The 26,405-nt window shown below is 51.9% G+C and overlaps 2 protein-coding genes across 2 annotated transcripts in view; one reads left to right on the top strand and one right to left on the bottom strand.

Annotated features, from left to right (window-relative positions):
- The window catches only part of TENT5B (terminal nucleotidyltransferase 5B), a 6,805-nt gene extending 2,446 nt beyond the window's left edge, over window positions 1-4,359 (top strand). Inside the window, exon 2 of the mRNA XM_027109556.1 lies at window positions 2,470-4,359. Coding sequence (XP_026965357.1) covers window positions 2,470-3,492 — 1,023 coding nt within the window. The 3' untranslated portion in view covers window positions 3,493-4,359. The remainder of the gene's footprint in view (window positions 1-2,469) is intronic.
- A 3,089-nt stretch (window positions 4,360-7,448) lies between these two features.
- TRNP1 (TMF1 regulated nuclear protein 1) lies at window positions 7,449-15,132 on the bottom strand. Its single transcript, XM_027109557.1, has 2 exons — window positions 12,711-15,132; window positions 7,449-8,193 (listed from the first exon to the last, which is right to left on the bottom strand). The coding sequence occupies exon 1, from the start codon at window positions 13,572-13,574 to the stop codon at window positions 12,882-12,884; it is 693 nt and encodes a 230-aa protein (XP_026965358.1). The 5' UTR covers window positions 13,575-15,132; the 3' UTR covers window positions 7,449-8,193; window positions 12,711-12,881.
- Between the last annotated feature and the right edge of the window lie 11,273 nt (window positions 15,133-26,405).

Consider the following 26,405-nt stretch of genomic DNA (forward strand, 5'->3'; position numbering starts at 1 on the left):
GGCTTCTCACTAGTGCTGAGTTGTCCGATGGTTCAAGAGTTGGAACCTTTCTACCTCTCTACCCCCACGAGATTTTCCTACAGCAGTGATCTGGGCAGTTAGAGATGCTTTTCTTGCTTGTCCCTGGGCTAGAGGGACCCACTCTCGTGTAGGAGGCCCCCTGCTCCTGGACTGGTTTTAATTAAGTTTAGCCACTTATTGGCTGTGTGACCCTAAACAAGTCCTTTGCCCTGTCTGGGTCCAGAGGATTGAATTAGACTCTGATGTCTCCAGCTGCAGCTAGAGAGTGGCTCTGGATTCAAGTTTCGTAAGCCTGCTGGCTGACAGCACCTATGGTCTCCCTGCAGGTCTCAGCAGCAGCCTGGGAGCAGAGTGGTTTGGGGGAGGGCCTTGGTACAGAAGAAAGGAAGGTGCAGCCACTGCCCCCTCCATGGCTGGAAAGTCTGATTCAGGAGGCTCCAAGCTGCCCTGCAGTCCTTGGGTGTGGTGGTATCTATCTGGGGACTGCCTGCCAAGCTGGCTGTAGTCACACCTGGGAAAGAGACAACAGCCGCTGGCTGGCTGGCTGACATGGCCGGCCCCACGGCCTGACACAGGCGATTTAACAAGGGTACTCCTACCTACTCACCAGGCCAGATGCCATGCCCTAGGGTGGGCATCAGCCTGGGGGCAGGAGCTGGCACTGAGTAAGGCCCAGTCAGCTCTAATGGGACTTGGAGAGGGGGCTGGTCTACTTTGCAGGTCTGCCAGGGTCCTTAGGACAAAGTCTTTGGCCCAGTTCTCCCCTTGGCATACATGGGCACAGCTGCCAGCTGCCAGAGTGTGGGTTAGAAGTCCCACAGGCTGGACTGCAACAACTGGCCCCTTACTTCCAGCCTCCCCCGTCTGCCTGGCCAGGCTTCCCCAACCCCTGCCCTCCTGCTCCCTAGCTACTCTGGCCCTGGGCTTCCGTGATTGGAGGGTTGCCCTCACTTTGAAACTTTGAAAGGGAGAGAGGATTAGAACCCTACTTTCTGGCCTCTGCTCCTTCCAAACCCTGGGTTGGTAATGTGGTAGAAAGAAGATAGACTTTGGAGCCAGCCATACCTGGATCACCTCTGGGTGATCTTGGGCAGGTAACTTCACTCCTCAGTTTCCCCATCTATAACTGGGAGATTTTAAAGATCTATTCCCCATAGATTCTGGTAAGAAGGTCCAACGCCTGGCACCCAATAGGTGCAGGGCCAATATTCCTCTTCCCCTGCCCCAGCTGCCTGGCCCCGCAGGTCCCTGAGGGCCAGACGTTTCCACCCCCATAGCCATGATAATACCTTCCCCTAGTCAGGTTCCTCCTCCTGGAAGCGTTCTGGAGGGAGCCGCCTGCCTCAGATTGCCCCACTGCAGCTTGCCTCCTCAGCACTGACGTGCATTCTTTGTAGTAACTCCCTGGGAGGCCTGAAGAGCAGCCGGGTCTGGAGCTGACTTGGCAGCAAGGCGGGGTTGCAGAATCGCTCAGGGTAAGAATGCTGCCTGGTCACTTTCGGTGTGTGAAGTACTCTGGGCTGCTGAGAACACTGAGTGTCCGGGTCCAGGGATTTTGACCCATCCCCTCACCCGAGAGCAGAAAGTGTTTGGGTTTCAACTTCCAGCCCTGCCATTTCTGAATGGCTTCCTCTCTGAGCCTTAAGTGTTTTACCACTATAAGCCTCAGTTTCCTCATCTGTAAAACTAGTCTAATATTTGCCTCACTGTGTCCTTGTAAAGATAGATGAATGTGTCATAGTCAAAAGAGCACGCATGGACTTGAGAATCCAACTGTCCTGGGTTCTAGTCTCAGCCCGACTACTCTCTGACTTTGGACATGACCTCTCTGTGCCTCAGGTCCCCCATCTGTAAATTGGAGTAATAATACTCAAACAGGATTATTGTGAGCATTAATGTAGTAATGCACGTGAACGGCCAGTTACATTCCCAACACATTTGAGCAGTTTGCCTCATGTCTGGCACAAAACGAAGTGTTTTACTTGAAGTTTTAGAGAGGTGGAATTGCATACTGGTTAAGACATGAACTCTGAGTTTAATTCCCAGCTCTGCATTCACCAGCTGTGTGACTTTGGGCAAGTTACTTGGCCCCTCTGTGCTTCCATTTCTCCATCGGTGGGAGTAATAATACCCACCTCATAGAGTCACTGTAAGATTTACGTGAGTTTATATCCTAATGTATAAAGTGCTTAGATCAGGACCTGGCATTTAGTAAATTCTATGCACGTCTGTGTTATCATTATTGCTGAGTCATTCCTCCAAAGGGGCCACTCTCTAGATTAGGAAATAGAGGCTTAGGCTAAGAGAATTAAATGATTTTCCAAAGGCACAACAGCTGATAAGTGGTCAACAGCGGTTGATGTCACTGTGATTATTACGTGGAAGCCCACAGCGGACCCCAGGGGCCCAGGTCGCTGATACCTCTCCCTCCTGCCATCCCCTCTGCAGGTTGTCCGCAGCAGCCTCGAGGAGCAGGGACTGCGCGTGCACGGTGTGCGGCTGCACGGCTCGGCCGCCAGCCACGTGCTGCACCCCGAGAGTGGCCTGGGCTACAAGGACCTGGACCTGGTGTTCCGCGTGGACCTGCGCAGCGAGGCGTCTTTCCAGCTGACCAAAGAGGTGGTGCTGGCCTGCCTGCTGGACTTCCTGCCGGCCGGCGTGAGCCGGGCCAAGATCACACCCCTGACACTCAAGGAGGCTTATGTGCAGAAGCTGGTGAAAGTGTGCACAGACACGGACCGCTGGAGCCTCATCTCGTTGTCCAACAAGAGCGGTAAGAACATGGAGCTCAAGTTCGTGGATTCGGTCAGGCGCCAATTCGAGTTTAGCATAGACTCCTTCCAGATCCTCCTGGACTCCCTGCTGCTCTTCAGCCAGTGCTCCTCCACACCCATGTCCGAGGCCTTCCACCCCACGGTGACAGGCGAGAGCCTGTATGGGGACTTCGCAGAGGCCCTGGACCACCTGCGGCACCGCATCATCGCCACACGCAGTCCCGAAGAGATCCGAGGGGGCGGCCTCCTCAAGTACTGCCACCTGCTGGTGCGGGGCTTACGGCCGCGGCCCAGCACCGACGTGAGCGCCCTGCAGCGCTACATGTGCTCCCGCTTCTTCATCGACTTCCCGGACCTGGCTGAGCAGCAGCGCATGCTGGAGCGCTACCTCGAGGCCCACTTCAGCGGGGCCGACTCGGCGCGCCGCTACGCCTGCCTGGTGACGCTGCACCGGGTGGTCAACGAGAGCACAGTGTGCCTCATGAGCCATGAGCGCCGCCAGACACTGGCCCTCATCGCCACGCTGGCGCTCCAGGCGCTGGCCGAGCAGGGCCCGGCGGCCATGGCCTCCCTGGCCTGGCGCTCCCCAGTCCCTGATGGGGTCGTGCCCACCACTGTCAATTACTATGTGACCCCCGTGCAGCCTCTGCTGTCCCGGGCCCACGCCTCCTATCCCACCTGGCTGCCTTGTAACTGACTCAGACCCTGGCCAGAAAGGACTAGACCTCTGCAGATGGAGTGGGGCCTCCAGAAGTGCATGGAGAACATGACCAGAGACAGGCAGCCTGTGCCAGGTAGCCCAGCACTGCTGCAGCGTTGGGCCTTAAACTGAACAGACCAGACTCCTCCCCCGAGTGAAGCCCCTGTGGGCTGAAGGCCAAGCTTAGATTCTTGGTAAATGGACCTTTTGGTTATTTGCACTACACTTTTGGACCAGCATGATTGTGGGGTGCAGGGGAAATTCGTCTTGGGGGTCAATTGCCTTCAGGAGACAATGTTTGGGATGGTAGCTTCAATGCCTGTCATCTCAGGTTGATTTCTGTGGCCTAGAAGGGGTCTTTTTTGGGTAGGGCCAGCCCACAGTGGAACCAGCAGCCTCCGAGGGCCTGCAGCCCACACAGTGGCTAAAATATGGTATGTTATGGGAACTACTCACTTTGGGTTGGGCTGGGCCACTAACTAGGAGGAGGGAAACTGAGGCATGAGGCAGATAGGTTTGGAAAGGGATAGGTTTAGCTCAGTCCCCTAACACCTCTACCCCAAGCTGTCGGTTGAGGTGTGCGGTGGACAGGAACTAAGCAGCCTGGGGTGGGACACAGCCCATGCCCCTGCCGGGGTACAGCTCCCTTCCCCCATGTCCTGAGGAGCCCTCCTGCCTGGGAGCTTGTTCTCCAGAGGGTGCTGGGTCCAAAGTAGCCACAGTCAAGTGCTCCCACCCCTCTGGCCTGGTTACAGGGTCCTTGCGAGGGGGAGGAGAGCCACGCCCCACTTCCCTTCCCATCCCTCTGTACTTGCTACTATCTAGCACTCTTAACACCTGCCAATAAAGATTGTCTACACTGAAGCTAGTACCATGCTTTCTCCTGGGAGAAGGACCTTCCACAGTCTGTGGGGTCTGTGGCTGCTTCCCCCAGCCTGAGTCTGGCTTGTATTATAGGAGGGGACATGTGGCGAGAGGAGACATTTGGAGGGCAGGGTCTGAGTCCTGGGCTGTAGCTGGGGAATGCTCCTCCTTCCCCCAGCACCAGCCCAGCTTGGCAACTGTCCTAGGAGCCCCTGTCCACACAGGTGTGACTTGCCCCTGGACATCACCTCAGCAAGTCTCTTGCTAAAGAGCAAATATTTCAAAGTTTCCTACCTGGAGTCCTAATGACCCTGGACCTGGCCTCACACTCCAGTGCTCAGGGCTGCTTGACCCCAGCCCTGCTCACCCTTCCCTAACCCTTCCCAGGAAGCAGGTGGAGAACAAGTAGGGTGAGTCTGGACTGGAGACCCACCTCCTAGTGGTGGCAGCTGGGACTGGGAGGCTTCTAGGACCCTCAGAGCCAGAGCCGAGGCTTGGCCTCCTTGCTGGGAAAGGTTCCCTCAATCCTCCAGCTTCCTCTCTCACCCCCTACTGCTGACGGACATACTCTGGCTTGCCCTAAGCAGGTCCCCTGGAGGGGTAGGGACTCTCCTTTCCAAACGCATCTGGGGCCTGTCTGGGAGTGAGTGCCAGCTACCAGCCATAAGCTCTCAAGCAGGCTGATGCCTCAGGGCATCAGCCGCTCACAGGCATGGATGCTGCCCACTGTTTACCCAGCCTCTTTGATCCAAGGGTTGCAAAGTCCTTAACAGATTCAGCCTCATTAGCAGCCTCTGAAGTGCTGGCTTTGATGGTTCCAGCCAGGGTGGAAAAAACAAGGCCGCAGAGGAGGCCCCTGGTCAGCTGGGTGAGTCCAGCCATCTCACCTGCTCACTGGGTCCCTGCTGGGCTCAGAATGGCTGGAAGGATGAGTGGAAAGGCTTGCTTTGCTTGGTGACTGAAAGCAGCCTCCCACCCCACGCTGGCCGTGCCTACCCAACTAGGGTCCTGGGATGGGGGGACTAAATTGGTCCCAGCTCCTGCTTTGGGCATGAGGGGAATGCTCCCAATGTAAGCACACAGGCTTAGCTTGTTGGGGTGGGGAGTGGGGTTCACCTGGACGTGCTCGTTTCAGAGGGGAGAGAGCCAGAAAGCCACGGCACACGCATGTGTGCACTGGATTCAGCCCACGTGTGCCAGCCACCCCTCCAGGGGTGGGAACACATCAGCAAACAAAGGACCAAGATCCCTACCCTTGTGAGGATTACATTCTAATGGGGTAGAAAGAAAATAAACTAAATTATATAGTCTTAGAAGGTCAGCAATGGCTAAAAATATACATAGCAAGGTAAGGGATTGGAAGTGCTGGGTTTGCAATTTTAAAAAGGGTGAACCTCCTTTAAAGGGTGACATTTGATTGGACAAAGACTTAAAGACAGTGTGAAGCAAGCCATGCGGATGTCTGGGGAAAGAGCATTCTGGGCGGAGGGGACTTGTCAATGTACAGATGCTCCCGGCAGGTGTGTCTGGGGAAGGGCGCACGCGCCTGATGGTGTCCTGCTGACCTTGTGCAGGCGCGTGCGTTCCCCGTGAGGCTTGGGAGACAGGAGTTTCCCACTAACAACTATCACTTTGCTAAGTTCTCCCCAACCACACCCTCTCAGTGCACCCTCCCAACAGCTCCACGAGAGAAGAGCAAGAATTTCCATTTTACAGACAAGGAAACTGATGCCAGAGAGGTCAGAGGTTTGTCTGCCCCCAGAGCCGTTGCTGTTAACCCCTGCACCATCCTACACTCTGATTTCACATGGATGAGCGTGACAGTATGTCTCCTGTAGATACATGTGACAGAAAAAGAGTTTGCATTACTGTTTGCCAAGTTTGTACATTTTCTTAATGCAACTGTGACACCAACCATGGCTTGTGGTGACTATGTCAGAGGCCCATGTGGCAGCAGGTGTGCCCGGGGGTGTGTTTGGGAGAGGTGTAGTGTTTCCGGGTGTGAAAAAAACACTGACTCAGTGGTTGGCATTGTTCTCTCATGGACAGTTCCTGCAGCCATCTAAGATGCCAGGACAGGAAGGAATCAAGAACTGGGAATCAGAGCCAGAGAGGGGAAGGCTGAGGGAGTAAATACCCATCCCCCATCCCCAACCCCACAGTGCTCTCCAAGCAACAGTCCACTCTCCCGCTGTGACCCATGGTGGGTGGGGGGAGCTCCAGAGGGAGAAAAAGCCTTGCAGTGAACGTTAGGGAATGGAAGATAATGCCCTCAGGCAGTTGCATATGTCGGCCCTTCCAGTCCCACTCTCGCCCTTCTTCAGGCTCTGTGCCCTTGGGAGGCTGACCTCTACGGACTGTGCATCAATGGCCCCCTTGTTCCCTACCTCTCTGTTGGGTTCAGCCAATGAGAGTCCCCAGCAGGAGATACTGGAGGGAGGAGGAGAATAAGGTGTTTATTCCCCCTGCTCCCTTCCCATCAGGTCACCGTGGTTGCCTACATCTCTCAACCAGAGACCACTGCTCCCTTCAGGGGCCCTCTCCACACAGCTGCACTCTCCGGGTCCGTGTGCCCTCCCCTCCCCTCCCCTCTCCTCTCTTACCCCTTCAGGCCCAGGAGTTGTAATGGCTTCTCCCTGTTGCTAGCCCTGGAGAGCTGCATAAACCTTGTTAGTTTCTTAAGCCCAGCCCCCATCTTTGGAAATAGTCCCTTTTTAAGTCTCTGCCCAGTTTGAGGGTGCTGTGTCTCCTGCTGGGAGCCTGAGTGACAGACAGGTCCATCCATTCACCAGCACGGTCACACACAATCCTCCACGGATCACCATGCTGCTGTGTTATGGCAAACGCGCTCGCACCCCTTTGTGTGTAGTTTCCTCAACACATCCTTATTTGGGGAAGACTCCATAAAGAGGGTCAACTTTGAGCCAGGTCAAGGGAGAAGTCAGCCTACAAATCAGTAAGCAGGCCCAGATTGCCAAACGAAACTAAACAGAAGCTGCTCACGGAACTGCCAGCTTAAAGAGCCGTGACAGACACACAAAAAGGAAAGGCGGCAACGCCACTCACAGAGTAAACCTCAAAACCACGCGTGCTTGTCTCACATCGCTGAGATTTATTCTTCCTGAATGTATACATCAAGGAACTGACCCTATATGCGTTCATTTTGCGGAACTCTACAAGTTCTGGGTTCTGTGTGAGTCAGCGTGGCCCCCTTCCCTCTACCATCAGGATATTTGAATAAATGTGCTCCCTTTTTTCATTTAAAACTTAGAATTATGTTGCCAACGCCTCTTCCTGAGAAACAGGTGTGTCCCCCGGGAGCCAGCAGCCCATTACCTTTCTGAGGGGCCGCAGGCACGTGCCCACCTGGAGAGGGCAAGGACGGTGAATGAGGGGGACTGAGGGATTGCTCACAGCAATGTTTCCCCTCAAACAGGCCTCCTGGTGCTGTTAGACTGAGAAGCAACAGCATCTACCAAAATGGGGACCCCAGCTGCACTGTGACTTGTTAAAGAATGATGACATTTCTAAAAGAGATCCTTTTCCCTTTCACATTGGAAAGCTTTGCTGCACTCTTAAACGATCTGACTGCGTCTCAAGGACTTGTCGTAACATCTTCAGTTGTACAGTGTAAGCCAAAGTCAAATGCAGCATATATAGAGAAGTTCATAGTATCGGCAACTTCCCCAGAATCCAGCCCCTTGCCACTGTGAAGCGAGGAGAGTGCCATGCTTGTGTAGGGTCAATGAGAGGAGTCTTCCTGAAGGAGGTGCCCAGGGAAGGCGCAGAATCCAGGAGTCAGATCGAGTCGAGGCTCTGAGGAGCTGGGAGGAGCTGGAAAGAATAATTTCAAGAGCTTTAACTGTCTCTCCCATAGCCACCCAGCCCCACCCAAACCCTTCGACATCTACTTCCTTTAGAGGGGCCATTGTGGAGAGAAGGTGCAGGGGCAATATTTTGGAATCAGGCTCCACTCGCTCCTACCCTGGAAGGGGTGGGGGCTCCTGGGGTGAGCTCCCTCGGGCCTCTGTCCTTGGCTGGGATCCCCACTGGTCTGAGCAGCTGGAATGGAATGTTCCTGGGATAAAAAGCCTGCCCCCTCCTCCACCTCTTCCCTTATGGAGCTCCTCAGGGACTGTCATGGGGGGGGAGAAGGGGGACTGTTCCAGGGATGCCTGATATGGCGATGCTCTGGAGAAGCAAAGGCCCACACTGCCTGGGGGCTCTGTCCTGGCAGCTCCTCCTGGGCTAGGTAGGTTGGCTCCACCGAACATTTACAGACCTCCTCTATGTGCTAGGCACTTAGTGTGACCTCTCATTTAATACTCAGAAATAATCTCCTCCCTAACTCCCCATAAAACACACACACACACACACACACACACACACACACGAAACTGGCTCACAGAAGGGAAGTCATTTGCCCAAGGTCTCCCAGCTGAGAAGCACCAGGTCAGGACTAAATCCCAGGTCTGTCTAGTTCTAAGACGGGACACTTTCTGCCCCACCATGGAGCCTGTCACCCTCTTCCTCTGCCATCCCAGGCTCTTTGCTCTCCTTGGCACCAAACACGCCAGCCCACGTATGCAGGGAGAGGAGGCAGCCTCCAAGGCAAGCCCAGGCCCTGAGCATCCTTGGCCTGCCCTTGCCTGAAGCCAGGTGTGCTGACTCAGCCTGACTTACCCCCAAAGCCCAGACAACAAAGCAGGGCAGCCAGCCTCTGGGGGTGTGCCCAGACCTTGGAGGGGTGGCAGAAGATGCCACCTTCGGCCACCCCTCCAATGTCTGATCACATCCCTCCCCAGAACCAAGGACCAGGGTTCACTGTACCCAGACTCAAAGGGTGAGAGTTCAGAAACCCTCATTAGCCTGATAAATGAAAAGCCACATAGCCTAATGTTTAAGGTGTCCCCCACTCAGAGGCTCTATGTCCTTGGGCAAGCCACCTGCCCCCCCCCCCGACCCTCAGTTTCCTCATCTGTGGAAATGGGGCTAACTCCTACTTTGCAGAGTAGCTGGGAGGACTGAAAGAGATAATGGGTGTAAAGTGCTTAGCACAGTGCCTGGCATAGAGGTGGTGGTTAATATATTATGCCACAAGCAAGGAGTCCCTTCCCCCATCACTCCTAGCCAGCGTGCGGTCAAGGTCTAATGTGGGAAGAAATAGGCTGGGGATCTCCCAGCTTTCCCAAATACCTCCTCCCGTGCTGGCTGTAAAGCATGGGAGGAGGTAAAGGCTCTGCTTCTCCTTCAGCTCGGGGAAGACCGGGACCCTGGGTTTTTCTCCAGGGACCTGGCTGTTAGGGGAAGGGAGCCTCCTAGAGACTGCCCACTGCAGGCCTGGAGCACTTTAGCTGTGAATTGTCGCTTCAGCCTAATCTCTAGGAAGCCACCTTGATTCCCAGGTGGCAGCGGGGGCAGTGGCAGGATGGGGTGCTCTGATCAATTATCAGGGTAACAAATCTGGGAGGAGTGAAACTACTCTGGGCTTTTACTCAGACGGTGACAGCCAACAGGGGCAACCTCTCTCTCCAAGAAAGTCTTTCCTGATGGTCCTTCCCTCTGAGGTCAGAGGCCCGCCCCTTCTCTCAGTGACCACCAGTACCCACACATTCTGCCAGACCTTTAAAGCTCAAAGCCTGAGAAGCCTGGGCAACAAGGGAAGAGGCTGGCTGGAGGCGGGGACACTGTGGGTTCCCACCCTGCTCCAGGCCTTGCCCGCACGCCTGGAGAAGCAGCCCACACTGCCCTCTGGTGGCGCCGCCCAGAGGCGCCTCACTTGTCAGGGACCAGCCAAGAGAGCGAAAGGGCTCATCCACGGGAGGGGCAGGGCCTGACTAAAACCCTGAACTGGTCTTCCAGCCCCTCACTTCCCTCAGCTGACATTCCAGATGCACTGGTGGCAATCAATGTCCTCAGGGCACAGATCCCCCAGGATCCCCTGTACTCAGCCCAGTCCCCAGGGCTAGAATGCTGGGCCATCTAGAAAGTGTTCAGGAAGCCATGCAGGGTGGGGATGCAGTATATAACCAGGGGCTATAGTTACTTGTGAAGGCCTAAAAACAGCCCTCCAACATGGCCAGGGCAGGCTGCCTAGAAGAGGGCTGAGAGACACGAGTCCTCGAAAACAGAGACCCTCTGATTCAGGGCTACTTCTTGAGCCCCTGGACTGAGCAGAGATCAATGTTTGTTGATTGAGGAGAATATGAAGCCTTCTAGAGGGGCCCTGGGTGGGCCAGACAGTGGTGGGAAGGTGACTTTTATTAACTGGCTGAGGAGTAGTGGACAGAGCACTGAACCAAGAGCTGGGGTTCAAGTCACTGAACACTGTGTGCCCTGGCCGAGGCCCTTAGTGAGAAGCGTGGGACATCTGGAAGTGGAGGGAGGGGACAGGGCTGCCTGTGACACTAGGACCAATCTCCATTTCCTACATATACCACTTTCTCCAGCAAGAGCCATCTCTAATTCCCTACCCTCCCCGCCCCCCCACACCAAAATCAGGACAAAGCTGATTACCAATAAATCCCAGAGAAAGGCAAAATTGTGGTGACACAGAGCACTTTACACCATTAGCTAAAAGCTTCTCTGGACCAAGTGTCCCTCTCCCATGCAACCCAGAAAACAATCAGTCCTGGCTGCAGCCCAGCACTGAAGCCTGAGCTCCTCCCTGTGTCACCTCCAGGGAGTCCTTGTCCTTTCTGGGCCTCTAGATCCCAAATGACCCAAGTAGCTTTGGAAGGTCCTCTCTCTCTGGGGAGGCCAGAGGATGCCAGGGCCCCTCACTGCTCTCCCAGTCCACAAGCTCTCAGAGTCTGTGAGACCTCCTCCTGGACTTCCCTTCCCCAGCTAAGAATGGGTTCAGGAAGTCCTGGCTGTTAGCTGAGAAACCAGGCAAAAAGTTTGGTCTGGGGAGAGGAAGAGTTAGCTGGGGGAAGGACAGGTGAGGGCCCCTGGGTCTCTGCCTTTCAGAGCAGTGCATCTGACCCTGAGGACTCTGGGATTACACCAGATTCCTGTGACTCTTAATTATCTCATCCTACACTCTTCTCGCCATTCCTAAGCCCTGACATGAGGAGGGACAGCTACATTCAGAGAAGGACTGAGGAAACTGGCCCAAAGACAGGGCAGAGTTGTGCTAGGTCACACGGCAGACAAGCTGACACCAGTTCTATCTAGCCCCTGCCCCTGGACAGCAGACAGAAACTGCGAGAAGGACACACACAGGCCTAGGACCTAGTTCTGTCCCTAGCTGACCTTGCCACTCCGTAAAATGAGGACTTTAAATCAGCTCCTAGGCTCCGTCAGCAAAAGCAGTGCCTGTTTCTAGGTGTGATATAAGAGAATAAAACATTCTTCCATGATTTATGGAAAAAGATAGACCTCTGCCCTGTGTTAACCTCACTACAACCCTTCCAAGAGGTGAAGATACCCACATCACAGACTGATAAGTGAGGCTGCAGTCAACTCAGCCAGTGAGCAGCAAAGCAGCAGCCGGGCCATTCACAGCTGAGTGGGGCAGGGGAATGGGGGGCCTGAAGGGCGTGTGGAAAGGAAGAGAAGCAGATCTCATTTCGGGTCTGGCCCTTTAAGGCCCCACTTTCTAGAATCTAGAAGCCAATGACATACCTGCCCCCCTGGGGCCTGTTAAAGGATGTCACCTGGCTCCATCCCTGGCAGAGCCATCTTAGTGACAGGTTGGGAGGGAGCCCCTAGGAGAGCTGGCAAAGCTTCAGGCAGTCACCAAACACCCCACCCTGGTCATCTGAGTCAGACTGTACTCTTAGCGAAGCTGCATGAGGGCCTGAGAAAAGACCTGTCTCCTAGAAGTGGAAGGTCCTAAGTATAAGTATGATGGGAGCAAATCCATAGCCTCTCTGGGATTCCATCTCCCCGAATGGGAAACAGGGGCTTAGGAGAGGAGAACTCAGAGGTACATCGCTGTGCCAGCCCCCACCCCATCCTGGGGCCTCATTATTCTGGGCTCCCGGATGGTAGTGCCAGAAAGCAGCAGCCTCAAGGGCAAGACTCTTCTTACAGCCCCAAGGGACCCAGGAAATGCAGCGCTGGTGGAAGGTGAGGGTGGGGTGCTGCGTCAGTGCAGGAGGCTCCAACAGGTAAAAGTTTGCTGGCAAACCCCTTCTGGGATCTGAGCAGCCTCCATTTGTCCAACTCTATAATGGGGACTTGGTGCTACTACCTCATTCCGCCGGAGGTCTGGGAGTGGCGGCAACAGAGAGCGGACAGCTTTATTAAGGACCCAGCGGACTCCAGAAGCCCTAAGGTCTGGAGCCTTGCACCGCCCCGCCCCGCCCCGCCCCGCCCCACGGATACACCAGCCGCTAAGACCGCACCTCAGTTTAGCCTTCTTTACTGGGCCCTCGGCCCCCCGACTGTCTCCTCCTGGGGTCGGGCAATCTGTCCATCCGCGTCGGTGACGCCGTCCATCCAGCCGGCGTCCACAATCCGTCGGTCGGCACCTCGGCGATGGCCTGTCGGGGTGGCCAGAGGTCCCGGCGCGGAGGTCAGCGCTGGGGGGAGGCGGGGCCGCGGGGCGGGCTCCGGCGGAAGGGCGAATCGGGCTCGGGGCAGTGGCCCCGCCGCAGGCGCCCGGCGCCCCAGGGCACGCAGCCGCCCAGGCCGAGCGCAGAGGCAAGCAGCGCGGGCGGGCGGCCGCGGCGGCCGCGGCGCGAGCCCTTCTTGAGGCGTGACCCGTGCGCCGCCAGATAGAGCTCGGCCTGCGCCACGCCGCCGCCCAGGCGGCCCAGGCTTTCGGCGCGGTGCGCCAGGCGCAGCTCGGCCGCCAGGAAGACGCAGTGCAGCTGCAGCACGCGGCTCTCCAGCTCCGACACCAGGCGCCGGCGGCCCTCCACCTCCAGCAGTCGCCGCCGCGCTTCGGCCAGCTCAAGCGCGCGGCCCCCTGCCGCCGCCGCCGCGACCGGGCCGCCGCCCGCGCCCCCTGCCGGCCCGGTGCGCCCCGCGCCCCCGCTAGCGCCCTGGCGCCAGCGCTGCAGCTCCTGCCCCTCGGCCGAGCCCGCCGACTCCTGGGCCACTTCGGGCTGCGGTGAGGCCTGAGCCAGGGTCGGGGTCAAGGTCGGAGTTGGGGACGGGGGCTGAGGGGAGAATAGGCGCTCCCCGGGCGGCGGCGATGGGGACCCCGGTTCCGCCGACCCTTCCTGGGCCCCCGGGCCGCAGGCGCTGATGCGGCAGCCCGGCATCCCCCGCCCCCCGGCGGTCCGCAGCAGTAGGTCCGCGGGTCTGGCCGGCTGTCCCCCACGCTGGGAAGGATGGAGGCCTCAAAACAGAGAGAGACGCGGCCGTAGCCCCCACACTAGCGCCAAGGCAGCCGCGGGTGCGTCTTATAGGCCATGGGGCGGAGCGAAGGGCAGCACAGCCAATCAAAGACTAGCATGCCCTGAACCCTCCTCCCCTGCCCCGCCCCGTCAGGACACTGCCCAAACCCTTCAGCTCCCTGGTCCTTCGACCCAGGCTGCTCTGCTAGGGCATCCAGTCCCTATCCACCTCCTCCAAATTTTGGGTGGAAAGGGGACCGCATCTTCTCTAGCCTGGCCCCTGAGTCATAAGCTCTAGTAGCTAGTGCTTATAAATCATGGACTCCAGTCCCCACCTGTGGTAGGCTTTTGCCTGAAGCCACACTATGTGACAGTGAAAGCCTGAGACACAACTCAGGAGGCTTGTCTCCTTGCACATACCAAACGCTGCCCCTTGGCTGAATCGGCTCTACCTGGTCTCCTGGGCCGCAAACTTCACCAGGACCACCTTCTCCAATCTCCCTGCGGCCATGGAGAGGTTAACACAGATGGGCGACTGGCTTCCTAGTGGGGATCTGGCAGTGTTGGTTCCTCACCAGGCAAGCCCTTCACTTGCAGAACAAACCTCAGCACTGCTGCTGAGCTTGGCACGGCTTTCGCAAATCTCGGTGGCCCCCCAGGGGAGCCCCACCCCTCAGTGGGCACAATTCTTTCCAAGTCCCTGCTCCTGTCTGCTCCTCCCAGTAGGTGTCCCCACACCTATCACACAGCGGGAAACAGACCCAGAAGGTGTAGTGGAGCCTTGCCCAAGGTCCGTGGCTCAATCTGGACCGCCGAAAGGGACAAGCTCATCCATGCATGCCCTCCGGGAACTCAGATACCTGGGTCTCCTCACTGTCATTGAGGGGACGCTGCTTAACTGGGACTTTAGTCATACTGGCAAAACGATAGAACTGAGCTCTAGCCATTTTTCCCACAGCGGAAGTGATCTTGCCATACCCCCTCCAAACATTGACCCAGACAACATGACACTGCCATCCACTTGAAAGTGCCATCAGAAATGAAAGGGCTCTGTGTTGGGCGGTGGCAGGGGCTGGAGGGCCAGCAACCAGCTGAGACCAATTGGAAAGAACTGCAGCAGACCGTGGGCTCAGGGGACCTGCCGAAAGTGTGGCCAGTGTGATTACCGCCCCAGGCTGAAGAGGAGGCTGATGGGGGCGCTGCACTGGCTTGATGTGGAGGAGAAGGAGGACGTTGGAGCACGCCCCACCCCCACACCACCCCGCCCCACCCCCGCATCATGTTCTCTAAGTGCTTTTAAGTGCCTTAGATTGAGTGATTGGGATTCGTGGGCGAGACAGCTCGGCTCCTGAGAGGCAGCTCAGAAGGGGCTCAGAGAGGACGGTGAGGTCCATGAGGGGGCGTCAAGCTCAGTGAAGGGTAAGGGAGGAGGACTTTGAAGAAGGGAGTGAGGGGGAGGGTGTTCAGTGACGGGAGTAGCGGAGGCTCAGGGCAGGGCGAGGGGAGGGGCTCAATGAGGGAGGGGCTCAGTGAATGTGATGGGCTCAGTAAGGGGAGAGGGGTTTAGTGGGTGCATTGGTGCTAGAGGCTCACAGAGGGAGAAGAAGGGAAATTCAGTGAGGAGGATGGGGTTCAGGGAGTCAGAGGGGCTCAATGGGGATGACGGAATGCCCTGCTGAATGGTTCATCCCTTTGAATGGTCTCCTTTGTGTCATCAAACTTTGTGTCTTTCTCTGTGCAGAAGATCCCTCCCCCATCACCGTGGGGAGATCTACAGGTGTTTTGCCTGCATCAGGCAGATCACTGCTCCCAACTTCTGGGGATGAACCAAGAGGAACAAGACTAGGACTTACCCCCACCTCCCACCATCAGCCAGATCCAGAGAACCAGTCAGATCTGAGTTCAAATCCCACACACACTGCCCATCTGGGTTACCTTGGGCAAGTTGTTTCTCTGAATAGAAGGAGATACTCAACCTATATTTGTTGAATAGATGAACATTCTCTCTCCACAGTACCCCTAAAGGAGGGGCATCAGCAGCCTTTGTTCCTGATGAGAAACCAAAGCCCAGAGAAGTGAAGAGACTCGCTCAAGGTCACACAGCAGATAAGTGGCCAAAGATTCAAACACAGATGTGACCCACCCCAAAGTCATAGCTCACCTCCCTGCTGTTCTCTGATATGTCCCCTGTTCCTATCCTCTATGGCATTTCCCACTAGTCATATATAAGTATGTATTTATTTATAGTTTAGTTACTTAACAGTCTCTCCTTAGACTGGTTTTGCTTAGCATGAGATTCCCTGAAGTTAGGTAGAGTGCCTGGCCCCATAAGGCCACTCAAACGATATTTGTTTGAATTGAAAAATAATACAAGGGTAGACAGAGCTAGTTGAGAATAGAGAAGTCCCCTTGTTCATTCATTCATTTATCCATTCATTCTTTATTTCACTCATTCAACAAACTTGATCATTACCTTCTCTGTTGAGCTGGCTGCTGAAGGTACAGCAGTGGTCAGATGGGGCCCTGCCCTCAGAGAGCACACAGCCTAGGGAGGACACAGGTGACTGCAGTTCAGTGAGGTATCTCCTGGGATAGGAGAAACACAGTGGCTGTGCGAACGCAGAGCAGACACTGAGCTGGGTGGGGAGGGGATCAGAGAGAGTTCCCTGCAGAAGATGATATTTAAACTGAGACCTGAAGGATGAATCAAAGTGTGAGATGGATGCACAGATGGCGGAGGGACAGGAAGGGAGAAGGATTCAGGGTAGGAACAGCACGTGTACAGGATCAGAGGTTAGAGAGCTTTGGCATCTGCCAGCTTCCTTCCCAGCTTCCTTAATTGCCCTGAGCTCCATGCTCCCAAGAATGGGCAGGGGACACAGCCAACCACCTCTTAGGGCACAACCAGCCTGGCAAACACAACATTAGGAATTAGAAAATACACTTTTATTTATTATTTTTTTTTAATTTATTTATTTTTGGTTGCATTGGGTCTTCATTGCTGCACGCGGGCTTTCTCTAGTTGCGGCGAGCGGGGGCTACTCTTCGTTGCAGTGCGCAGGCTTCTCACTGCAGTGGCTTCTCTTGTTGCGGAGCACGGGCTCTAGGTGTGCGGGCTTCAGTAGTTGTGGCACGCGGGCTCAGTAATTGTAGCTCGCAGGCTCTAGAGCGCAGGCTCAGTAGTTGTGGCACACGGGCTTAGTTGCTCCATGGCACGTGGGATCTTCGCGGACCAGGGCTCGAACTCGTGTCCCCTGCATTGGCAGGCGGATTCTTAACCACTGTGCCACCAGGGAAGCCCTAGAAAATACACTTTTAAATTATAATGATTATTCTTTTTTTCTGATCTTCATCAAAGTTATGCATTCCTTTTGTAGGAAAGATAGGAAATAGAGAAAATACTAAAATATAAAAAAAAGAATAGAGAGGAAAAGCATCTGGAATTGGAGAGACTTGAATTTGAATTGAAGCTCAGTTCTTTCCTAGCTGCACAACCCTGAGAAATGCACTTTTTCTCTGTGAACTTCAGGGCCTGAGGCATGGAACCGCTAATACTTATGGCACAAAGACGTACAAAGATCAAGGATTTGTCCAAGGTCTCACAGCGAGTCATGTCTCTCTGTGGTCTGAGTCAGAGACCTTGAAAGAGAAGAGGCAGCCCAGGGGGGACCTGGTTTCAGAGTCCTGTCCATTATACACACTCTCCTTCCAGGACAGCAGCCAGGGGAGACAGAACCTTATGGAGGGAATGGCAAGTGCAGCTGTGGCCCAAAGCAGGATCCACTCCATCAGCTGAGAGTGGGGTGGGGCAGGAGGTTAAGGCTTGAAAAGTCGACTTCTATCCCAGCCTAGAAGATTCAAGGCCTCTGCTCAGAGATCCAACCCCTCCCTTTCAGTCTCTTCCTGGCAACCTGGGCTGGCACCCTCTAGGATGTGATATCAGTTTAATAATTTAGCAGATGCAGACAAAGATAGCAGCTCTGAAAATAACCCAGCTAGGCCCCAGCCTCCATCTCCTCTTTCCTCAGCAGACTCCCCTGCCCTCCCCGCAAGGACTCTGGTTGCCCCACATACCTGTCAGTGCCCCTGCCCGCCAGTGGGCACCTGATCCAACACCTCTTCCTTCTTCCAAACTTCTCCTCCCCCTCACCTCCCCTTTCTCTCCATTCTCATATTAAGAGCTTTTATATTAATTAGAGCTTAAAGGAATCTTGGGCTAGAAGTCAGAAAACTTGAGTTTAATTCATCATGTGGACTAGAGCAAGTCCCTTCTCCTTGCTAAGCCTCTGTTCCCACATTTGTCAAATGAAGCCGCTGGATTCCTAAATGTGGCATGAACAGCATGTTTGGGTGGGGGGAGGACAGCAGCTCAGACAGGGCACTGGATATCTTTCCCAGGAAGTCACAGCTGCAGTGTCAGCCATCTCAGTCAACAGCACTGCAACCCATCCTGCTACTCCAACCAGAGAGCTCACAGGTTTTCTTTTTCTTTCTTTTCTTTTACAATTTCTCTTGTGATGAAAAATTTGCCCTGGTTCTTATTCCTAGAATAAAAGGCTGTGACTTGTGTTCACAGCGGATGTAGGGCTCTGTTCGTTCCATGTGCTTTTGGGGCTTCATCACGTTTCTGACAAGTAGGAGTTTTACTTCCCTCTGGAAAGTTGGAAAGAGCAATACCCCTTCCCCCTTGAAGCTTTACTCGAATCACCCCACCTTTATGGGTCTCAGTTTTCACAGCTCTAAAATGGTCAGGTGTTGAAGGGTAAGAAGGACAAGGTTAGATTCCATGCTCTCTAGATTGTAAGCTCCAAAAGGGGTGAGTTCGAGTCTGCCTTTGTGCATTCATTCAGCAATGTAATTAGGCACATACCATGTACCAGCCACTGTGCAAGGTGCTAGGGGCACAGCAGTAAATAAGAAAAGCACAAACTCTGTTCCCACAAAGCTTACATTTCAGAAACCAAACTAACTAAATCCCAAGAAATGTGCCACGAAGGAGCAATAAAATACCTGCCAATATTTACCTAACACTTGCTCTGGGCCATATACAGAGTACCTATCCTTTGAGGCATATTATTAACACACTGCATTTTACAGATAAGGAATCTGAAGGACAGAGTGGTTAAGTAAATGCGGCCAAGGCCACATGGTCAAGGAGTGGCCAAGCTAGGATTCAACACCCAGGCAGTCTGCCTCCAGAGCCTGTTTTCAACCACTAGGCCGTAGTGCTTCCCTAGAAATCATGAACAAGGTCTAATCTGGTGACATGAGGGACTTCCCCGGGACTTCCCCGGTGGTCCACTGGCTAAGACTCCATACTCTCAATGCAGGGGGCCTGAGTTCGATCCCTGGTCAGGGAACTAGATCTCACATGCTGCAACTAAGAGTTTGCATGCCACAACTAAAGATCCCACGTGCCAAAACAAAGATCCCGTGCGCCACAATAAAGATCCCGCATGCCACAACTAAGACCTGGCACAGTAAAATAAATAAATGTTTTTTAAAAATCTGGCTACATGATAGAAAGGGGAGTCAAGGAGGGCTTCTCCTTAAGAGGTGACATTTAAGCTGAAACCTGAAAGATGAGCAGGAGTCAGTTATGTGGAATTGAGGAGAGAGATTTCCCAGCAGAAAAAATAGTATGGGCAAAGGTCCTGAGACAGAAAGATCAGTGTGTTCAGTGCCTTGTAAGCCAGAAAATGGGGAGAGCTGAGATCAGAGGAGCTGGGTCTGGAGGCCAGGTGAGGATTTGGGGTTTTACTGTAAGTGCAGGGGAAGCCTTTGAAAGGTTTAAGTGGGGATCAACAGGATCTGATTTGTTTCTAAAAGGTCATGCTGTTAGCCACGTAGAGAATGAACTGAAAGGCAACAAGAGGAGGAGGAGGGAGACCAGTTAGGAGATTACTGCAGTAATCCAGCTGAGAGAGGATGGAGGCCAGGGCAGGAGTAATGGCAAGAGGTGGGAGGAGAGACGATTTGGATTTTATTTGGAGATGAACTGAGAGGGCTTGTGGATGATTAGTGAGGGGGTGAGTGAGGTACCATTAGGTGTGGTACTCTTGACTGAGATGGGAAAGACCAGGGGAGGAACAGGTTTCGTAGAGAAATCAAGGTCAAGAGGTTTTCTTTTCTTTTCCCCCTGCATGATAATTGCTTCATTACAAAAATAAGAACAAAAGAAGTCGGGACTTCCTTGGTGGCGCAGTGGTTAAGAATCCGCCTGCCAATGCAGGGAACACAGGTTCAAGCCCTGGTCTGGGAAGATCCCACATGCTGTGGAGCAACTAAGCCCGTATGCCACAACTACTGAGCCTGCTCTCTAGAGCCTGCGAGCCACAACTACTGAAGCCCACGTGCCACAACTACTGAAGCCCACGCACCTAGAGCCCGTGCTCCACAGCAAGAGAAGCAACCGCAATGAGAAGCCCATGCACCACAATGAAGAGTAGCCCCAGCTCACCGCAATGAGAGAAAGCCCAGCAAAGAAGACCCAACACAGCCAAAATAATAAACAAATAAAATTAAATTTAAAAAAAAATTTAAAAAAATAAAAGAAGTCTATAGTAATAGCCCATTGTATCTTCCCATTTTTTAGTCTAACTAAGAAAGAGTATACCTTGCAAGGGGTATACATTCAGTTTCAAAGGTGGAAAGAGGACTTCCCTGGCAGTCCAGTGGTTAAGACTCCACACTTCCATTGCAGAGGGCACGGGTTCGATCCCTAGTCAGGGAACTAAGATCCCGCATGCCACACGCACAGCGTGGCCCCCCCCCAAAAAACATGGAAAGATTATTTAAAATAATTGACATTAGCACAGCAGCATTCAGATGTTACGGTTTGAGTTACTGTGCACTGGAAAATGAAAGTCTGACTTGTAAAGTCGTGCTCTCTGTATCAGTCTGATGCAGAAAAGCAAAACTCAATTAAAAAATAAAAGTAACACAGAAAGGGAAAAAAATATATTTTACTAGTTAGTAAAGGTCTACACACATAGAGGACAGGTAAACCTTTGGAAAGAATTTTGTTTTGGATGCCTATTTTGGAAAATCTTTTCTGTTTTTCTTCTCTATTCTCAATCCTCTATTCACAGAATCCTTCACTTCTGACACTTCTGGTCATTAAATGTGTGTGTGTGTGTGTGTGTGTGTGTGTGTGTGTGTGTTTTCCTGCACCAACCAATTCTTCAACCCTAGCTGGTTGTCCTGCAATTCAATGTGATTCGATTCTGACACTAACCGGAGTTAACGCAGATCCCGCAGGTTAAGGACCTATTCCCACAAGACTGCCCTTCACTTGAGACACCAATCACAAGTAGTAGATTCCCCCCAAGTTATCCACAACTTCTGTCTGACTTACCTACAAATCAGAGGTTCCCACGACCCCCTCCTTGGATTCAATAATTTGCCAGAACAGCTGGAAAATTCAGGGAAACACATTTACCAGTTTATTATAAAGGATACAGATGAACAGCCAAGTGAAGAGATACGTAGGGTGAGATCTGGGAGGGATCTCTGAGCACAGGAGCTTCTGTCCCATGGAGTTGGGGTGCACCACCCTCCCAGCATGTGGGTATATTCACCAACCCAGAAGCTCTCCACACCCTGTACTTTGGGGATTTTTATGCAGGCTTCATCACATGAGCATGACGGATCATTAACTGAATCTCCAGCCCCTCTGCCCTTCCCAGAGGTTGGGGTGGGGGTGGGGCTGAAAGTTCCAAGCTTCTAATCATGCATTCGTCTCTCTGGTGACCAGCTCCCTTCCTGAAGCTATTCAGGCACCCACCAACAGTCACCTCGTTAGAACAGAATATGCTCCCATGACCCAGGAAATTTCAAGGGGTTTAGGAGCTCTGTGTCAGGAACTGGGGGCAGACACCAATATGCATATTTTTTCTATTATTTCACAAGACCCAAGTTGGATATCCATGATAAGTAGGCAGGTGTATAGAAGCTTCTGGAAGTCAGCACTGGAGAGTCAGAGCTGGAGACTTGAATTTGGGGAGTCATCCATAGATGGTACTTGAAGCCGTGGGATAAGATGAGTGGCCTTGGGAAAAAGTATTGATGGAGAAGTGAACAGAAGTCTGAGACACCACATTTAGAAGGCAGGATGATGGGAACGAACCAGCAAAGCAGCCTGAGCAGGGATGGTTGTCAATAAAGGGGGGAAACAGAAAAGTGGGCTGAGCAATAAATTGAGATTAAGGAAGCAATTATGGCAAACACAGACCATCCTTCTGTGTAAGTTTTGTTTTGAAAAGCAGAGAAATAGGGTGGTAGCTGGCAAGAAAGGGGGTTGAACAGGGGTTCTGTAAGATGGGAGCTGCTAGGAGCACCTTTGTATGCGATGGGATTGATCTAGTAGAAGGGGAAATATGGCTGCCTTGCACGAATAAACTCATGTGGGAGATTCTTTTTTTTTTTTGGCTACGCTGCCCGGCTTGCAGGATCTTAGATCCCCAACCAGGGATTGAACCCATGCCCCCTGCAGTGGAAGCATGGAGTCTTAACCACTGGACCGCCAGGGAAGTCCCTGCATGGGAGATTCTTAAGACAGCAAGAGAGGATGGGCTATCCAGCAAACTCATTCCTACCACAAGCCTTCATTAAGCACTTACTATGTACCAGACACTTCTAAGTGCTAGAAATATAGCAGTGATCAAGACAGGTAAGGTCCCTGCCCTCTGAGCACGCTCAATCCAGAGGAAGAGAGAAGGCCATAAAGAATCAAAACAAATATCATTTCAGATTGCATTACATGTATACTTTGAAGGAAGAAAACAGGGTGATACGGTAGGGCATAACCCCAGCAATATACTTTAGATAGAGAAGTCTAGGATGTTGGAGTGGGCAGCTGTGGGCTTTGCCTTCCCACCATTTATGTCCTACTTTTGATAACAATGCCTTTATATTTTGGGGGGAACCACTTCTCCTATATGCTCAGTGCATGTTTCTTGTGGGGCTGACCCCAGCCTATCTCCAGGAATGGGGTTATGATCCTGACCTGGCCAGTGAAACTCAGTACTAGGAAGTTTACTAGAACTATTGAGAAAGAGAAACTTTCTTTGCCCACGAATTGTTGACCAAGTAGACTATAAACCTGAAGCTGCAGGCAGTCATCTTGCCACCACAAAGGAAGTGTGGGCCTGGTGCCTGGCAGGAGAGCCCAGAAACAGAGACCTGATGAGCGTGGAAATCACTTGAGCACCTGATTCCAGCTGTACCTGAAGGTACCCTTGGACTTTTCACTTAAGTGAGATGATAGACTCTCCTGTTTTTCTTAAGCTATTTTGAGCTATTTGAACTTATAATTGAACAAATCCTGATTGATGAAGAAAGCAAAGGAGTGCTTTAGAAGTGCTAGGGAGAAGCGATCCAGGTGGAGCGAACAGGAAGTGCAAAGGTTCTTTGCAGGATAGTTTGACGCATTTGGGGAACACAAAGGAGGCAAGTGAAGCTGGAATATAATGAGCTGTGGTAATGGAATGAGATGGGATAGACCCTCAGGAAGAGAGCTGCATTTCCAGCAAAATGGCAGAAGAGGGGAGCAGAGAAATGATTCCTCACATATGGCACTTAAAAGTGATGGATAAATTTTTAAAATTTTTCTTGTAAAGCATCAGTGAGCTGACTACAAAGTAAGGGAATTAACAGAGGTCAGAAGTGACAAGAAAGGGCAATTCCTCAAGAGTAAATGAGTCTTGTAGCTGGTGTTTGCCCTGAAAGCACCTGTTGAACCCTGAGACCTAGACCAGTCAAAATTTTTAAATTTAACCCACAATAAGACATTTCACAACATAATCATTTCATGACGTATATAAGACAAATCAGGACTTCCCTGGTGGTGCAGTGGTTAAGAATCCGCCTGCCAGGCTTCCCTGGTGGCGCAGTGGTTAAGAATCTGCCTGCCAATACAGGGAACACGGGTTCAAGCCCTGGTCCGGGAGGATCCCACATGCCGCAGAGCAACTAAGCCCGTGTGCCACAACTACTGAGCCTGCGCTCTAGAGCCCACAAGCCACAACTACTGAGCCCACGCTCCAGAGCCCGCAAGCCACAACTATTGAGCCCGCGTGCCACAACTACTGAAGCCCGCGCTCCTAGAGCCCGTGCTTTTCAAAAAGAGAAGCCACCGCAATGAGAAGCCCGCGCACCGCATCGAAAAGTATCCCCCGCTCAACGCAACTAGAGAAAGCCCACGCGCAGCAAGGAAGACCCAACACAGCCAAAAAAAAAAAAAACCATTCTGCTGTACACCTTAAACTTATACACTGTATGTCAATTATATCTCCATAGAACTGGAAGAAAAAAAGACATTTTTACACCAGAACCCGGCATGCAGACAAAAATTTCACAAGCAATATTCACCCTAATTACATGTGAGGCAGGCTGATATTCCTTGGTCTAGTCTATTCCATACTACTCAATTGCCTTTTTTTTTTTTTAATACTGCTTTAGTTCCATTAAACAGTGGAGTGCTAGGAGCTGAAGATTATTCTATTTGGGGAGGGGAAGCCAGGTTGCAATCAGGAAGCATTCAGAAGAAAGGGACCCTTTGGGTTCCCAGCTCCAGCATTTTGTTGGATTTTTCTTTTCTAGGGAGTTAAAGTTTGACCATGTTGAGTTTGAAATGTCAATTAGATATCTGAGCAGAAATTTCGAGTGGGCAGTTGACTTTATATGTCTGGGGCTCAGGAGAGAGGGCTGGGTTGCAGGTGTGAATTCGGAGTCAGATAGGCAATATTTAACTGGATGAGATGACCATGGGAGGAGAGAAGGCAGAGGAGAGGCGAGGACAAACGACTGAGCCTGGGGCACTCAGATGTTAAGCAGCCAGTGGGAAGAAGTGACCCACAGCCTCTACCTTTTTCTTTCTTTTCTCCACCTTGCTGTCAGAAACACAGATGTGGTGGATGCCATCAAGGACCTTAAGACCAGGGCCTCACTCTAGGGATGGTAGAACAGTGAGCTGTTGTGCTGTGGCGGGGTGGGGGCGGGGGGGTTCTGATACTTCCAGCTGAATCTAATTCCTAACTGACACAGAAACAATACTGAGAAACTCCTGGCAAGACTGAGCCAGGAAGAAATTCCTGGCTCTAGGAACGCGGGCTTCAGTAGTTGTGGCACGCGGGCTCAATAGTTGTGGCTTGCGGGCTCTAGAGCGTGGGCACAAATAAACAATGTTAAATTTGAAGAGCAGGACTACAGAACTACAGCTATAGTAGAGATTTAAAAGATAACTGGAGAATATTAGAAACAATTTTATGACAACAAATTTAGAACAAAGGTAAAATAGACAAATTCGTGGAGAAATAAAAATTCATATCAAAAATGATCAAGTACAGTATGAGAAAGAAAAATTACAGAACAATATTACTTAAGAACATAGATGTCAATGCCCTAAACAAAAGATTAACAAGCTAAATCTAGCAATGTATTTACAATATAATAAACACAGGAATTCCCTGGCAGTCCAGTGGTTAGGACTCAGCACTTTCACGGCTGAGGTCCGGGTTCAATCCCTGGACGGGGAACTAATATCCTGCAAGCCACGCGGTGCAACCAAAAAAAATAATAATAACAGAAAAAAATGATAATAAACACATCATGACCAAGATGAGTTTATTCTAGGAAGTTTGATTCAACATTAGAAAATCTACTAGTGTAATTAATCATATTAATGTTAGAGGAGGAAAACCAAGTGAATATTTCAATCTATACAGAAAATGCACCTGATAATTCAATTTTTTATGTTAAAAATTCTTAGCAAACTAAAAAAAAGAAAGAAAAAATAATTCTCAGCAAACTAGGTATAAAGCACCATTAAGCTGATAAAGTGCCCCCTCCTGGAGGGGAGGTTATCTACATATATTTGGAATTCCATAAGGAAAATGTCTCTTCTCTCCATTTATTCAATCATCTCTGATTTTTCTTTTTAGTTTTATTGAGATATAATTAACATACAGTTATGTACAAGTTTAAAGTGTGCAGCATAAATCAGCTCTCATTACAAAAGAAATTAAAACGTTTTTGTGGACCCCTAAAAGTATTGAGACTCCTAGGTACGATGCTTATTGTGTCCAGTGGATAAATCAGCCCAAATGATTAACACCATTAAGGGAATGATTAACACTATTTTCAGGATGTTTTTCTCTGGAAGGATGAGGAAAGGGGAGGCCACAGAGGAGGATCATACAGAGAGCTTCAAAAGTACTGAAATGTCCCATTAAACTAGTGGTGGGTGTCTTCCTTTTTACTGTTTAAATAATACATATATTTTATTTTTTATATGTATGTATATATACATGGATATACACACATATATTCTTCTATATGTATATTTCACAGTAAAATTTTTACAATAAAATATGTAAGGACCAGGTCATGGGTGGGGGGATGGGGGGTCTTAAAGACCAGGGTAGGTCCTGGCCGACCACAGGCACAGGTAAATTTGCTCTGAATACTTTAATGACCATCTGGCTCTGGATCAAGTCCCTCCTGCTCACTCACAACGAGGGTCCTGCTCTGCCTGTCTGCCATCCCCACCACCACAGGGGTGGCTGGTGGAGGATCTGGGGATCATCCTCCAGGCTCCAGAAGGACCACTGCATTGGCCTCAGCTGCTCAGCTGTAGGATGCTAAGGAACAAGGACTCTGCTAAGGGACAGATTCCCAGACCCAGGGTCCACGGGGATGCAAGGGTATGGCTCTGGGGCAGAAAACTGCCCAGAGCTTCCAGGGACCACAGTGGGA

This window comes from Aethalodelphis obliquidens, unplaced genomic scaffold (assembly GCF_003676395.1).
Source record: "Aethalodelphis obliquidens isolate GAN/ISIS:26980383/991018 unplaced genomic scaffold, ASM367639v1 scaffold9, whole genome shotgun sequence".
NCBI classification, from domain to species: Eukaryota; Metazoa; Chordata; class Mammalia; order Artiodactyla; family Delphinidae; genus Aethalodelphis; species Aethalodelphis obliquidens.

What these genes read in the sequence shown, in the direction of transcription:
- TRNP1 (XM_027109557.1), bottom strand. Translation starts at nt 13,574, where the DNA reads ATGCCGGGCTGCCGCATCAGCGCCTGCGGCCCGGGGGCCCAGGAAGGG.